This window comes from Populus trichocarpa, chromosome 11 (assembly GCF_000002775.5).
Source record: "Populus trichocarpa isolate Nisqually-1 chromosome 11, P.trichocarpa_v4.1, whole genome shotgun sequence".
In the NCBI taxonomy this organism is placed as follows: Eukaryota; Viridiplantae; Streptophyta; class Magnoliopsida; order Malpighiales; family Salicaceae; genus Populus; species Populus trichocarpa.
This window is the reverse complement of record NC_037295.2, coordinates 13,164,559-13,181,529: the sequence shown is the minus strand read 5'-3', so window position 1 is coordinate 13,181,529 and position 16,971 is coordinate 13,164,559. Positions and strand designations below refer to the sequence as shown.

At 32.6% G+C, this 16,971-nt stretch overlaps 1 protein-coding gene across 2 annotated transcripts; it reads left to right on the top strand.

Moving 5' to 3' along the window:
• Positions 1 to 13,104: 13,104 nt before the first annotated feature.
• LOC7470917 (trifunctional UDP-glucose 4,6-dehydratase/UDP-4-keto-6-deoxy-D-glucose 3,5-epimerase/UDP-4-keto-L-rhamnose-reductase RHM1) lies at positions 13,105 to 16,723 on the top strand. Of its 2 annotated transcripts, none has more exons than XM_002317523.4 (3): positions 13,105 to 13,272; positions 14,234 to 15,815; positions 15,897 to 16,723. In XM_002317523.4, exons 2-3 carry the CDS (start codon positions 14,247 to 14,249, stop codon positions 16,338 to 16,340), a joined length of 2,013 nt encoding a protein of 670 aa, XP_002317559.4. In that variant the 5' UTR covers positions 13,105 to 13,272; positions 14,234 to 14,246; the 3' UTR covers positions 16,341 to 16,723. The 2 variants fall into 2 exon arrangements, with proteins under 2 accessions (XP_002317559.4, XP_024436988.2); XM_024581220.2 differs by having other exon boundaries at positions 13,109 to 13,272; positions 14,237 to 15,815.
• Positions 16,724 to 16,971: the final 248 nt, after the last annotated feature.

The window sequence follows — 16,971 nt, the reverse complement described above, 5'->3', positions numbered from 1 at the left end:
TCATTTTAAGTTATTGGTATTATTACCATCCATTTTACTTTAAAAATCACGTTGATGTAAATTGTAATAGCTGAAATTAATTGTGTTTTATTTTTTTTTCCAAATCAAATTACATGGCTGAAAACTCATCAAGTGGTGGTTCTTCTATGGCTTCAGCTCCAACAAGATCAGATGATCCAGCATGGGCTCATGGGCAAATGGTTGTTGGTGCAAAGAACTTAAGTATATGTGTTCATTGTAGCAAAAGAATCAATGGTGGTGGTATTACTCGTCTGAAGTATCACCTTGCTAGTATTAAGGGCCAAGTTGAAGCTTGTAAAAAGATTCCTCCAGATGTGAAATGGCAAATGAAGCAGTTGATAGAGGACTTAACAATGGAGAAAGAGAAAAGAAAGAGACTTAGAACTGATATTGGAAATTCTCAATCACTTTCCAATGATGAAGTCGAAGAGGGTGGTAGTGCAAATCCTACTTTAAGTGATATCGGTTCAAAAGCAAATAAGAGATTGACAATGCAAGGCACAAGTGCAAATAGAAAAAAGATGACTTCATTCGTTCCACGAACTACCCTAAGTTCACAACCTAGCATTAAAAGTGCAATGGCTTCTAAAGAGAAGGAACATAATGCAAGGAAGGTCATGGCAAGATGGTGGTATGATGTTAATGTACCATTTAATGGTGCTAAATCATACTATTATCAACCAATGATAGACGCCATAACATCAATGGGATCTGGTTTTAAAGGACCATCATATCATGTTTTAAGGGGATCACTTTTGAAAGATGTAGTTCATAATGTCCATGAATACCTCTTTGAAATCAAGGCTGATTGGAAACTTTATGGATGATCCATTATGGCAGATGGGTGGTCAAATAAAAGGAATGTACCAATTGTGAATTTTCTTGCTTATTCTCCAAGAGGTACCATATTCTTGAAGTCAGTTGACACTTCGGGTCTTCGAAAAGATAAAGAGACATTGCTTGAAATGTTTGATGAAGTTGTCAAAGAAGTGGGGCAAGAAAATATTGTCCAATTTGTTAGTGATAATGAGGCTGCATTCAAGGCTGCTGGGAAGGCTTTACAACAAAGGTATGGCACTTTCTTTTGGTCTCCTTGTGCTGCATATTGCATTGATTTGATGTTAGAAAATATTTTTGATCCAAGATATTTTCCGATGATTGATGAAACCATTAAGAAGGCAAGAAACATAACCAAATTTATATATAATCATGCATGGGTTTTAGCTTTGATGAGGAAAGACTTTACTAATGGAAATGATCTTTGTCGTCCTGGCATTACAAGGTTTGCTACCCATTTTTTAAGCATCCAATGTTTACTTAAGTTTAAGAAAGAGCTTCGACAAATGTTTACTTGCATGAAATGGATAGAATCAAGTCATGGTAAAAGTAAAGTTGGAAAGGAAATAGCTGCCATAATTTTACAAGATAAAGACTTTTGGCCTCGATGTGAACATATAGTCAAAGTTAGTGAGCCTTTAGTGTGAGTTCTTCAGTTAGCAGATAGTGAAGAAAAACCATCAATGGGTTATTTATATGAGGCAATGGATAAAGCAAAAGAAGCCATCAAGACAAGGTTGAAAAATAGAGTATCTCAATATGGACCATATATTCCGGTAATTGATGCTAGATGGGATAAGCAACTTCATAGTCCATTACATGCAGCAGGTTTTTTTCTTAATCCTGGAATCTATTTTAGGCCTTCTTTTTCAAAACAAAAGGAGGTTACTCGAGGTTTGCTTAGCATAATTACTAGATTGGTCCCTGATTGTGACACTCAAGATGTAATTAGTGGCCAACTTGAGGAGTATAAGAAAGCAACTAGTGATTTTGGCATGCCTCTAGCTATTCGTCAAAGAGAAAAGTTAAATCCAGGTAATAACATTTTGTTTTTTAAATATAATATTGTTTTGTATTTATAATATCTAATTAATTAAACTTTTGTCTTATCTAGTTGCATGGTGGGAGCAATTTGGCAATGATACTCAAGAACTTCAAAAGTTTGCAATTCGAATTGTTAGTCAATGTTGTAGTGCAACTAGGTGTGAAAGAAATTGGAGTATATTTGAATTCATTCATTCTAAAAGGCGCAATAGGCTAGAGCACAAGAGATTGAGTGATCTAGTAGTTGTTCATTATAATTTGAGGATTCAACAGAGGTAAAATATTGATATTATCATATTAATAATAATATTGAAAATGATTATTACTATTTTCATTAACAATAATATTAATTTTTTAAAATTATATTTATCACTAATATATATGTGGTTTATATTCATGTTATTTTTTGTAGGAATTTGAGCAAAACAAGGGATGCTTTAGATCCCATTAGCCTCGATAACATTGATCTATTGAATGAATGGATTTGTGAAGAACCTAGCCTTCTTAATGGAGATGATATAAGTTGGGAGACTATAGAAGCACCTTTGTCTACTTTGACTTTAGAGGATGAAGAGACATGTTTTGATGAAGAGAATGAGCTTGGTGGAAATGATCAACTATTGGAATGTCTAGTTGATGACTTTCCCTACATACCACCACAAGATCAAGATCCTTATTTCTATGTTAATGATGGAGATGATGTTTGATTTATGTTTCTTTTGTGTTAAAACATTTTACTTCATAATATTTTGGTATTTTGTTTAAGTTGAATTACTTTAAGACTTTAAGTTAAAGTTCTATTTAATCTTGACTATTTAGAAATATTTTAAATTTTAAAATTATGTTTGCTTGACATTGTGTTTGTACTTTGTAATGCATAATTTATAATTAATTTATCTTGAATATATATATAGATGAACAGTATAACCCCGAAACGGCACGCCGAAACGCTCCGAAACCGAAACATTCCGTTCCAATTGAAAAAACGAAACACCTATCGAAACGGTATTGACAACCTTGGGCATGACAGAGGCTATAATTTATATAAAAATAATATCTTTATGTTTAAAGACCAAGACCAAGACCAAGACCAAGACCAAGCTGGAAAAGAAATACACGAAGAAGCCAAACTAATGAAAACAATCATGTTTTATCCTGTTATTACATCAAACTAAAATTTTAATAAAATGTTCTAAAGGTCTTGTTACCTAAATTTCTAATAAAATTCGGGAACGTACCCATATTTGGCCTAGAAGTTTCTAACCAGGATTTTCTCTATTTTTCTTGTTATCTATAGGATTTTATCAATTACAATTTTTTCTTGTATTTAAAAATCCTTATAGGCTAATTTTTCCAGAACAGGTCAAACTTTTCAGAAAATATCAAAGTATTCTTTTTATTTCTTTATAGTTTCATGTTACAACTTAGGACTTGAGAACCTTAATTGTAGTGGGTAACAAGCATAATCAATCATATAAGTGCATATATGAAATTTACATGGTTCAACAACTTAGACCCACTCCATGGATGAAATGATAAGAGAAATTCATCATAAGAAAGTAGAAAATTACAAAGTATTGCACAAAATTGCTTTCTTATAAAAAATTCCAAAGTAACATAAAACTCATTTTTTTTCTCCTTTCTGTAGCCACTAAAGTGTAGAGAATGAAAGCACTAACAAATAAGTCTTCCTGTAAAATATAAAAACTTTAGGGTTTTATATGGACTAAGTACATAAGTATTTATTTTCTCACTTGGACGTATAATTTAAGATAAACCCAACAAATCTCTACATTGGCTTAAATTGAGCCAATTTATGGAACCTAAACTCCTCTCTGATTGTCTCTACCAAGAACCTCTCAAGTACTATGCAAACTAATCAAATCTACGTAATGCTTGAACTTAACTGTAAAGATAGACTTCATCAACATAACTACAGAGCTCTTAGTTGTAACAAACTATTTCACTAATACAACACCTTATGATATGATATTTAAAATGAAGTGATACCTGACATCAATATAGTGTATACAGTTAACTCATGTGATAAACTAAGATTATTAATTGAACCTCTGATATACCTAGTCTTTGTTGTAGACAATGCAATAATGGATTAAAAATTACTTTTCAACTAATTGCATATTTTGAGAGAGTAAAAACATAACCTGCCAGCGACCTCCTCCTATCTAAATCACAATCACAATTTAAATTTACAAAGCCCTCAATACTACCTCTAGCATTATTACCCCTGTCATACACCAAACCAACATCTAAATTACTTCTAAGATAAAAAAAAAAAAGTATTCATTTCACGGCATGCCAGTGGACTTTACCAGGATTTCTTTTAAACTTGCTAACCATACTAACAACATGTGAAATGTAATGTGATCTTAGCTTCAACACTAAGAGATCCATTAGAGATGACATTGGATCCGATCACAAGACCTAGATCAAAGAGGTAATTAATGAACTTCTTCAAGATACATGAGTTAAGGTGGACTTCAAGAGGATATCATATAATAAAGAACAAGATCTAATTAATTTGATTCATGTTTAAGAAGGACTTGTAGGGGAGCATCCAAACATAACAGAAATATTGGAATAAGAAGATTCAAATATGTTAATTTTTACCTTTCGCTAATGTTTTGGCCATAATTGGAGCTATAAAATGAATTTTGATGTGATCTCAGTTGCATTGGAAAGTAAATATCCATAGCTTTCCATTCATATATGATACACCTTTTAATTCATCAAGACGAGGGATAACCATATGTTTGGAGTTGACTTTTGATTCTGCCGGCAGATTATAAAATTCAACTTAATCTTGTTTTAGTTAGTTGTGCTATAATTTATTTATCTTTTAGTTTATTTTTGGGCTTGCGGAATTTAAAATTTTATTTGGGTTAGATTTTATTTTATTATTTTAGTTATTTTGAGCTTTTAATGTGTTAGACCCTATTTATCAAGTTTGGGTCCATTAAGTCAAATTAGGGTTAGCTTTCTACTATATAAATTGATTGTTAACATTACTTTTTAGCTTATGATTTTTTTTCTAAAGTTATCGTAAATTATGTACTTTATTTCTCTTTTTGTGTTATTGAGTGATTCCTATACGAAGTTCTAGATTGAACTTGCAAACTCTTCAAATGATTGATCAACTTCATTGTGATCTATACTTCTTATTCGTGTCTCGTTATAGGCCTAGGTTCGGGTGATCAATTGCATATAATTTTGGTTCTCCAATATAAGATTCTTGTTTGGTCAAGTTGCAAATTTTTTTTTCAAACCTCAAATTAGAAATCTAAGGGAAAATTTTGTATCAGTTTTGTATCAGAGCATTACTAATTTTAGGTTATATCTCTTTAATTTTCATTGTTACAAGTAATTCTAGGGTTTTCTTTAGATCTTGTCATATCTAGAATTTGTTTTCTTATTTTTCTTAGTTTATTTCTCTCTAAATGTTTGGCTAATACAAAAAAAAACATTAATTCTTGATTAATCTGAGTTGTGTGTTTGATTAAAAAAAAAAGGAAGAAGAAAATTGATTTTGATATGGAAAAGTCTTGAAGTTGTTCAAACAACAAATCACAATTCAGCATATAAAAAAGAACAAATTGTGTTCATCTTTGTGACTTAAGAAATTCATCATATAAAAAAAAAAGAATAAAGGAAATAAGAATCAAAATCACAATCTTGAAAGTATTCTTAGAGAATAAATTTAGAAATTTTGGATCTTGAATAAACTAGGGTTTAGTTGTAACTTGTCTTGAAAATTCTTGGTGATCTTAATTGATTTCTTGCAAATTTGGATAGGATAGAATTATCTTGCTTTATTTTTTAAGTTTCTTGATTTCTTACATCATTTTGTTTTATTCTTAAATTTCATAGTTTTCATTGTTTCTTAATAATAATTCTTGCTTTTTAATTTTTGTCCTCATTTTTGTTATTATATTCGCATAAATTTACATTGCTACTCATAAGTTTATCCTCAAGTTTTGTTTTGAGAAGTTTGAATAATTATTGATTCTTGAGTCTTTAAACATAAAATAAATCATTGCATAGTTTGATTAATTATTTGATAAGTTGCTATGTTACTTTTAAGAACCAAAGTATATGAATAAAGTAGTAAAAGGTGTAATAAGACTATTAGAGTGAAAAGCATAATAAATTATGTGAAACATGAGAGGAGTGAATTCTGTTGTCAGAGTAAACATATGAGGTTTGTGTGAGGAAAAATTATCTTTTCTACTAACCTTTATTTCAGGTATAAACAATGTCTTCAAAATGTGCTGCATAAAAGAAGTGAGAATTATGGAGGAAAGGCATGATAAAATAAAAGCTACGATGGAAGAATTAATGAGTAAGTTTGATGAGATGATTAGTGGACAAGGAGTTCTTAGTCGTAAAGAAAATGAAGTTGAAATGCCTAGCATTAAGGCTACAGTGAATGATGAGAATATGGGCGATAATTCTAAAGAAAAAAAGGATGATGATGATGTAGTTGATTATGATAGAGAATCTCAAATGCAACAAAATCCCCTGTATGAGTCATGACATATGAGGATAATGGGAGGTGGGTCACGGTTAACTAATATATTCGTCCAGGGTAGGACTTTTAAGGAGCATGATGGTTTAGATGATAATTTGGGTGGTATTAAACTCAAAATTCCAAGGTTTCAGGGAAATAATGATTTGGAGGCTTACATGGATTGAGAAAAAAAATAGAGTTTATATTTGATTACCATAGATATTTAGAAGAAAAAAAGGTTAAATTGATTGTGGTTGAATTCACTAATTATACAATTAGTTAGCGGGATTAGCTTGTTACAAGTAGAAGGTGTAATGGAGAAAGGCCAATAGAAACTTAGGAGGGGATGAAGGTAATTATAAGAAAAACGGTTTGTACCTACTCACTATTATAGAGATATCTATGATAAATTACAAACATCATCTCAGGGTTCTAGAAGTGTGGATCGGTACTTTATAGAGATGGAAGTAACTACGATTAGAGCTAATATTTATGAGGATAGAGAAGTCACAATGGCTAGATTTTTTAATGGATTAAATAAAGATATTGCTAATGTGGTGAAATTGTAGCATTATATGGAGATTGAGGATATGGTACATATGACTATAAAAATAAAGAAATAGTTAAGGAGAAAATGTAGTGCAAAACTTGTTAGATATTCGGGTTTCTCTTTGGTTTGAAAATCAAATTTTAGAAGAGAGGGTAATGCATAGGTAAAACCAATGACTACACCTAAAGTAGCTGAACCTTCCTTTATTAGGATGCAAGTTGCAGTTTTGGAGTAAAGGGGAAAAATATTGCTCGGCCGAGGCATAAACAAAATATTAAATGTTTTTCGATGTCAAGAGTTTAGGCTTTTATCACATGCATGTCCAAATAAGATAATTATGGTTATAAGAGATGATAGTGAGGTGGAATCGACTAGTGATTATGATTTAGAAGGGATGTCAAAGCTTGATTGTAATTATGTGGAGTATGTTATGTAAGGAAGATCCTTGGTTATAAAGAGATCTTTAAGTGTTAGGTTTGTGAAGAGGATGTAGAGCAAAAAAGAGAGAATGTTTTTCATACTAGAAGCTACATTGATAATAAGGTATATGGTATGATAAATGATAATGGTAGTTGTACTAATATTGTTAGCTCAACTTTGGTTAGAAAGTTGAACCTGAATACATCTAAACATGTTAAGCCATATAAGCTTCAGTGGTTGAATGAATATGGAGAAGTTAGGATGACTAAGCAGGTTTTGGTTTCATTCACCATAGGAAAGTTTAAGGATAAGGTTCTATGTGATGTTATTCTTATGCATTATACACACCTATTATCAAGGAGACCTTGACAGTTTGATATGAAGACCAAACATGATGAGTTCAAAAATAGGTATACTGTGAAGAAAGATGAAAGATTTACACACTTGCTCTATTGCGACCTAGACAAGTGTATGCAGATCAATTGAAGCTTAAGAAAGTTGAGGAAGCTAAATGAGAATTCATAAAAAAAAATAATGGTGAGGATATGAGACTAAGTAAAAATAAGGTAAGTCGTGAGTCTGAAACAATTGGGAGGAAAGTTTCGGCCATTAGAATTGAAGATTTTAAAACACTTAAAGAGCCAATGTAAGTTGAATAGGAAACATGCCAAATTAATTGAATTCATTGAGACGTTCTCATATGTTATTAAGTACAAGCGTGGTAAGGAAAACATCATTGCGGATGCATTGTCTTGAAGGTATGTACTTCTTTAATACCTTGAACACTAGACTTTTAGGATTTTAACATGTGAAAGAATTATATATAAGTTATGAACAAGTGTATGGATAATGTGAGCATTCAACCTTTAATAAGTAATTTAGGCCTAATGGATCTTTATTTAAAGTTAAGAGATTGTGTGTGCCTAAATATTCATTGCATGATTTACTTGTGAGGGAAGCTCATGAAGGCGATTTAATGAGATATTTTGGGGCAACTAAGACTTTGGATATGTTACAAGAGCATTTTTACAAGATTCTCTACAATATTCAAGGCAAAATTAACTAAATTAGCATAGCCTAAACACCACTTCCACAACAAGTTCAACTGATGTATCTTTTTGTATTGTCTTTGAAGCTTTAACCTTAAGCTCTACTTGCTTGCTAGTATTTTAGTCCATCTCAAAATCAAAACCAAATGACTCTTTTTCCTTGTAAAAAATAATTAGATCATCAAAGGTCATATTTTCTCTCTCTCAACCCAAGTTTATCTTCTTTAATATTAGCATAAGTAGAACAATCAAATACTCTCAGTTTAGAGTAATTAGCAAGAGAACCAAATTATACCTCATATGGAGTCTTTAACTATAAAACTATCAATTAAGATCTATTCATAAGATAACAAGCCATATTAATTTATTTAAACTAAAATTCCTTTGATAATCTAGCTTGTAAAAACATATAACATGCTTTTTCTATAAGTGTATATATATTCTATTTTATTATGGTGTATTCCTAACAGTGTGGTGTTTAGTGATTCCTTTATTTTTACAAAACTCATCAAACTCACTTGAGCAAAATTTTACCAGTGTTTGATCTTCTTACCAGTCTTTTTCTCGGTCAAGGTTTTCCACTACTTGAAGATGATGAACATATCACTTTTTGTCCTAAAAAAATAAACTTAGAACTTTCTAGATTAGTCATCAATAAATATAAATAAATATTGTGCTCTAACTTTTGACAAGACAAGAAGAAAAACCCAAAGGCTATAATAAACATAATTTATAGTACCCTTGGTACAATAAGAATTTCACTTTGCATTGTTTACTATAATTATAATGCTCACAAAAATCTAATTTATCTATTTTTTACCACACAACAAATTTTATTTGATTAACTCTATCACCCTCTCTCACTCATGTATCATAGTCATATATGTCATAATTAAGTAAAAACACTATTTGAATCAACCATAGATGATACAATAGCTAAATCAATAAACGTTGAACCTTAAAGATGATATATGTTATTAACTAGTTTTACTTTCATTATGACAAGAGTACCATTACAAACTCTCAGAGCTCTATTTTTAGTAGAATAACAATAACCTTAGAAATCAAGAAGACTTAAAGAAATTATTTTTTTCCTCATATTTGAAATATGTCGAACCTCCAATGTCCTAATAATGCTATCTTACATTATAGTTCAAATTGTACCATACTAACAACAAAAAATCATTTGTTGTCTCTTAATAAAATAGTTTCATTGACAACTTTATAAGTGTTAAATGAACTTCTACTATGACAACTATAAAATATGCAACCTGAATGAAGAATTCACGAATCACCTAACTATAAATAGATATAGCTAAAACATGTTCAACATCATACAAATTTTTCCCTTCACTGATAATATTTACAACATCAGAGGTTTTCTTTTTTTTCCATATCTTTCCACTTAGAAAAGTATTTTTTAAAAGTGTCCTACTTCATGACATTCAAAGTATTTAATTTTTATAAGCTTTGATTTTAATCTAAATTTGCCTCTATTACCCTAACCCTTATTATTTATTATATCACTCACTATCAAACCCTCTATATATTCCTTGTTATGAATCTCTGACACTCGTCTTTTTAACTCTCTAGAGTTTAAAGAAGCTTTAACATTTCTAAACCGACTTATAAGAAAGTATGCATAAAATGGTCATAAAATAAAGGTAACGAACATAATAAAATCAAATCATGATCCTTATTTTCAACCTTAACATCATTATTTCACAAATCTAAAATTATTCTATTAAATTCATCAAGATGTTATATTAAATTCATCAAGATGTTCTTTAATGGACATACCTTTTTTAATTTGGAGAGTACACAACAGATGTTTTAAATACAATTGGTTAATCAAGGATTTGATCATGTTAAAAGTTCTTAACTTTTTTCATAATCTAGCAGTTGTAGTATATTCAACAACCTCTCTAGGAACCTCATTAGACAAATAAAGTTGAATAGCATTGTAAACATGTTCCATGAGATCTTTTTTCCCTCACCATTCATCTATTTAAGCAAATTGTATACACCTTTCAGTGCCTTAAATAAACCGTTTTAAACTAACAAGGCTCGCATCTTAATACGCTACATATTGAAGTTGTTTCAACCATTAAATTTCTCTACATTAAACTTTGTCATTGATGTTACTTTTATTGTCATTGTGAAAGCTAATTGATAACCAGACAAACTCATATACCAAATTGTAGTGGAATTAACCCTAAAATCTCAACCTAATTGGAAAGTGTGAGTGTGTGTGTAAAACAAGCATAATCAATCATACAAGAGCATACATTAAAATTTCATGTTCAACAACTTCGGACTACACCACAAGTGAGATGATTAAAGAAATTCACTATAAGAAAGTAGAAGAATACAGGTGTCATATAAATTTGCTCTCTCACCTAAAATCTCAAAGTAACCCAAACTCATTTTTTTCTCCTTTCTCTAGCCACTAAAGTGTTGAGAAATGAAGCACTCATAAATAAACTTTACCATAAAATATAGAAAATTTAGGTTTTTATATGAACTAAGTGTATATATATATATATATATATATATATATATATATATATTACTTTGGCCCATGACATAAGACAAAACCAATATGCATTATATGTCTCATCAATTGGTATCAAAGTAAGTTGATTTATTTGATAGATAAAGATGGTAACAACCCATCTTATAATATAGTGGTGGAGACTATTTAGGGAATTGTGCAGAATTAAGAGTAAAAACTAGATTGTTTGGAGAAAATATAACAACAATTTCAAATAGCTTAGAACATCTAATTTAGCTAATGAGAGGCATCAACAAGGATGGTAAAGAGAAGAGGAACATGCCTAAAGACTTATCTTGGGGTGGGCATAACCCCAAACATATTCCTAAAAATTCACCAAGACAATCAATTATCTATGTGGAGGGTGTTAGTAAAGACGAATTCAATGGGGGCCATAAAACCTTAGTATACCAAGATAAACTATCATAACTTGAGAGATAACAAGCAAATGAGTTTCAAATAAAGTTATAAATCCATACCTTCAATGTATATCTGGACATAGAAAAGTTCCTCGATTGGCTTGCTAAATATTATAAGGTTAAAGAATACATTGACATCATAAAAGTGAAGATGGTAACACTAGTTGTGTATAGTCTAAAAGGCGAAGCTTTATCCTAATGTAAGCATTAAACATATACATGATTAAGAGAGGAAAGACAACCTGTTAATTCATGGATATACATAAAACAAATGATGCATGAATATTTCATATGAAAAAATTAAGAAACAATTCATGTAAATATATGCTATACATGTTGTAAATAATGAAGTTTAAAAGATTATTTTAAAAAGGTTTTTATCTTACATTAGAAAGACATTATCTTATCCTTTTAAGTTAAAGTATTTAAACCAAAAAGATTTTTTATTCCACATTGAAAAAACATAACTTTTTTCTTGTGAATATAGAATATATATACCATAGTTTTGAAACCCGGGCCGGCTCGGCGGGTTGACCCAGGGCTGGAACCGAGCCGGGTTGAAGAAAAAATAAGAAAAGTCATGACCCGGTGTGACCCGGTCGACCCAGTGGGTTGACCCGGCAAAACCCGGTCAAAAACCAGGTTGCAACCCGTTGACCTTTTTTTTACTAAAACGATGTCGTTTTGAATTTTTTTTAAATAGGGATTGACCCGGTGTGACCCAGCCGACCCGACAGGTTGACCCGGCAAAACCCGGTCAAAAACCTGGTTGCAACCCGTTGATTTTTTTTTTACTAAAACGACACCGTTTTGAATTTTTTTTAAAATAGGGATTGACCTGGCCAACCCGGTCAAAACCCAGAACCCGGGCCTTGGAACGGGCCGGGTTTAAAAACAATGATATATACTAAAGGGTTTCAAATCTTGCATTGAAAAAATAAAATATTCTTCTAGTATTTATATAGTAAACTTTGAAATGAGTTAATAACCAACTAAAAAATATGAAAAAAAAGGTCTTTGGCTAGGAGAAAAAACACATTTGAAAAAAAAAAACGGGTATCTACCGGGTTTTGTTAGGTCACCCGAGTTTCGAGTTGACTCGGCGGGTCAAACGGTTTTCTCTGGACCAATTGCAAGCTAGGGTTTTGAATGAAACAAACCTAGTCAAGGCTCCAGGTCTCGAGTTGATTCATCAGGTCGAGCCGAGTTTGATAACCATACTAAAAAAATCAAACAATATCCAAACATTCAATAAAATGACAGTTTATATGACAAAGTTCTTGTGCAAGTGGTAAAATAACATAAATATAACACTTAATGAACATAGTTGTAATTTAATTAATATTTTTTTAGATGAATGTCTAATCGTCCCATATATATAACATCTACACTAAACATGCAATACTATATAGTTAATAACTTAAAATTAAATGTCAATTTAGTCATTTATTAATATGTTTGACGTTTCAATCAAAACATATTTGACCAAAACTTTAATTTTTCTTACTTTAAAATATTATTTTAGTGTTTTTAGATATTTTAATATAATAATAAAAAAAATTATTTTAATATATATATATATATATATATAAACACAATTCAAAATGCAACTGAAATGTCAAACACGTACATAAAAATTACTTACCTGATGGTCCTCCTTAATTGACTCAGTTTTTTTATACTTACGTAACCCCCCCTACACGCGCGCGCACACACACAAACACATATATGAACTCTCCTTAATATCCTTCTCTACCAGACCATATCTTTGTACCAATTTCCCTTCTTTCTGTCTCTTAAATCTTCATTTCATATCTGGGATTTCCTTGATCTTAACCAGTTTTGGATTTGTAAGTCAATCTTGTAACTTACTTCTGTCAACCCTTGTTTGTTTTAAAATTTTCTATTTTCTTAAACAAAATTGGAGCATGGTTTATGAAAGATTTGATCGTGATCACTTGTTGTTGATTTCAAGCTGTTTACGCTACTTTTTTTATCTGGGTTTTCTCCATTTTGTTAGATCTTCGATAAAGGGGAAAACTTTCTGTATTTTCTGTTGCTTTGTAGTAGATTTGGATGATCCACATTTGTTGCTTAATTGGATCTGGATCCTTTGTATTAAGAAAATGTAACTTGGAGCCATTGTTCAATGTCAGATTCATGTTTGGTTTGTTGAAATTGGTTTATGGAATCATTCATTTGCTAGAAACTTTTTGTGTGGATCTATTATGAATTGTTGTCTTAATTACTTTATGTGGGATCTGATGGTATGGTGGTGATCTTTCTTAATTTTGAGATTACTTTTTGGTTTGCTAATTGTTTTTATGTTTTACTTTCTTGAGATTTTGATTCCATAGATAACTGATGTTTGGAATTTACGTACTTAGTTTCTTGAGGACATGGACATTTCATTGCTTTAGATTTAGTTGAACTGCCTTAATTCTTCATCATATTTTAACTGGGGAAAATGAGAATCATTTTTGGTATATCGGTGACTACTTGAACCTATTATATAATTATTTGTTACTATTTTACTGTTGATCTGATCATTTTGGGTGTGCATTCTCCCTAGATTGCCGTCAGATCTCGTCTCTTTTTTCCTTTTCTCTCCATGCTTTACTTAATGTGAGCTGTGGTAGTTGGCTATTGTTTTTCTCCTGAGATAGATGCTCGTGGACCCATCTATATATGCATTCCTTCTAGTTTGTCTTATATGGTGATCAAGATCTGCATTTCTATTTTAAATCTGGGCAAACATTATTCTCTTCAACTTACAGTTCTAGGGTTAAATTTGTTTTCTTTTCCTTGTAGAAGTTGTTTTGGCATGGCTACATATACTCCGAAGAACATCCTAATCACCGGGGCTGCTGGTTTTATTGCATCCCATGTTTGCAATAGGCTTATCCGCAACTACCCTGATTACAAAATTGTTGTGCTTGACAAGCTTGACTATTGCTCGAACTTGAAAAACCTCCTCCCTTCTAAGTCATCTCCTAACTTTAAGTTTGTCAAGGGTGACATTGGAAGTGCTGATCTCGTCAACTTCCTTCTGATCACTGAGTCGATCGACACAATTATGCACTTTGCAGCCCAGACCCATGTTGACAACTCTTTTGGTAACAGTTTTGAGTTTACCAAGAACAATATTTATGGAACTCATGTCCTTTTAGAAGCTTGCAAAGTCACTGGTCAGATCAGGAGGTTCATCCATGTGAGCACGGATGAAGTATATGGGGAGACCGATGAAGATGCTGTTGTAGGAAATCATGAGGCCTCTCAACTTCTCCCAACCAACCCCTACTCTGCAACAAAAGCTGGAGCAGAAATGCTTGTTATGGCATATGGCCGGTCATATGGGCTGCCTGTGATAACCACTCGTGGGAACAATGTTTATGGCCCCAATCAGTTCCCTGAAAAATTAATCCCGAAGTTTATCCTCTTAGCCATGCAAGGGAAGGATCTCCCCATCCATGGGGATGGTTCTAATGTGAGGAGTTACTTGTATTGTGAGGATGTTGCTGAGGCTTTTGAAGTCATCCTTCACAAGGGAGAGGTGGGCCATGTTTACAATGTTGGGACAAAGAAGGAAAGGAGAGTGATTGATGTAGCCAAAGATATTTGCAATCTTTTCTCCATGGACCCTGATAAAAGCATCAAGTTTGTAGAGAATAGACCGTTTAATGACCAAAGGTACTTTTTGGATGATCAGAAGCTGAAGATTTTGGGTTGGTCGGAGCACACTACATGGGAGGAGGGGTTGAGAAAGACTATCGAGTGGTACACTCAAAATCCTGATTGGTGGGGTGATGTCACTGGAGCCCTGCTTCCTCATCCAAGAATGCTTATGATGCCTGGTGGGAGACACTTTGACGGGTCTGAAGAGAACAAAGATGCATCTTATGTCTCAAATAATTCAAATCAGGCCCGAATGGTGATTCCAGTTACAAAAGTAGGCACTGGCTCTCCTCGAAAACCTTCTCTTAAGTTCCTAATCTATGGCAGGACTGGATGGATTGGGGGTCTGCTGGGGAAGTTGTGTGAGAAACAAGGAATTTCCTTTGAATATGGAAAGGGGCGCTTGGAAGATCGATCTTCACTTTTGTCAGATATTCAGAACATCAGGCCTACCCATGTTTTTAATGCTGCCGGGGTCACCGGCAGACCTAATGTTGATTGGTGTGAATCTCACAAGACAGAAACCATACGCACCAATGTTGCTGGAACTCTAACTTTAGCAGATGTTTGCAGAGAGCACAACCTCCTGATGGTAAATTTTGCTACAGGCTGCATATTTGAGTATGATGCTGGTCATCCAGAGGGTTCTGGCATTGGTTTCACTGAGGAAGACAAGCCCAATTTCATTGGTTCTTTCTATTCAAAAACTAAGGCCATGGTAATCTTTTTCTTCCAGACTCATTTTATCTGAAATTATTTTTTTCCTACGGTCATGTATATTGTTTGAAATTTCAACCAGGTCGAAGAGCTTTTGAGAGAATATGACAATGTGTGCACGCTCAGAGTTAGAATGCCAATATCATCAGACCTAAGCAACCCGCGCAACTTCATTACAAAAATCTCTCGCTACAATAAAGTAGTTAACATTCCAAACAGCATGACTATCTTGGAGGAACTTCTACCTATTTCAATTGAGATGGCAAAAAGGAACTTGAGGGGTATATGGAACTTCACGAACCCTGGTGTTGTGAGCCATAATGAGATTCTGGACATGTACAAGAACTACATTGACCCGAACTTCACATGGGTTAACTTCAACCTAGAGGAGCAAGCCAAGGTGATAGTTGCCCCCCGGAGCAACAATGAGTTGGATGCGTCCAAGCTGAAGAATGAATTCCCTGAGTTGCTGCCAATCAAGGAGTCCCTAATCAAGTATGTTTTTGAACCCAACAAGAGAACCTAAGCGAAAGATTCAGTTGCTGATCATATCTTGCATTGCTGTGCCTCCGAGTACACTAATTATATTCTAATATTTTTGTTCTACTTGCTATTCATTGTTAGATTCATATCATGGTTTCTGCCATATTAGAGAGTAAGGAGGTTCTTTCTATCACTACTTAGATTGCTCATCATTCCTTTCCAAAGCAAACAATTATAGGTTTTTAAAATTTGTAGTCATCTGGGAGCTTGCAGGTGGGCCTCTTATTAGACAAATGTTTCGTTGTTCGATTCTTATCGCTGAGCTTTTCAATTGAACACGTACTGCTACCTTGTTATGTTCAAGAATTGCAGAATTTAGTTTGTCTTCCAACAGCCAGTTCAATAATAATATTCCCATTGCAGAAACTGTTGTTAACATCATTTCAGCTACTTGGAATGGCCAGTTTTTTATGCTTTAAGAACATGTACATCCCAATTATTGAAAGACAAAATCCCAACTGTGCAAGGCCATCCAAACCATGAATTATGAATTATGAATTATGAATTAAGCAGTTGATGCTGCTGTGATCCCGTGGTTAAAATATCTTTTTTGATAGAAAAAGATAAGATAGTAGCCAGAAGGTGTGCTAGAATAGTCAAGGAAAAAGGAGGAA

Bases quoted from the DNA above. Each gene is read 5' to 3' on its own strand.
- LOC7470917 (XM_002317523.4), top strand. From the start codon at position 14,247: ATGGCTACATATACTCCGAAGAACATCCTAATCACCGGGGCTGCTGGT. The intron at 15,816-15,896 runs GTAATCTTTTTC...AATTTCAACCAG, and splicing joins ATTCAAAAACTAAGGCCATG to GTCGAAGAGCTTTTGAGAGA.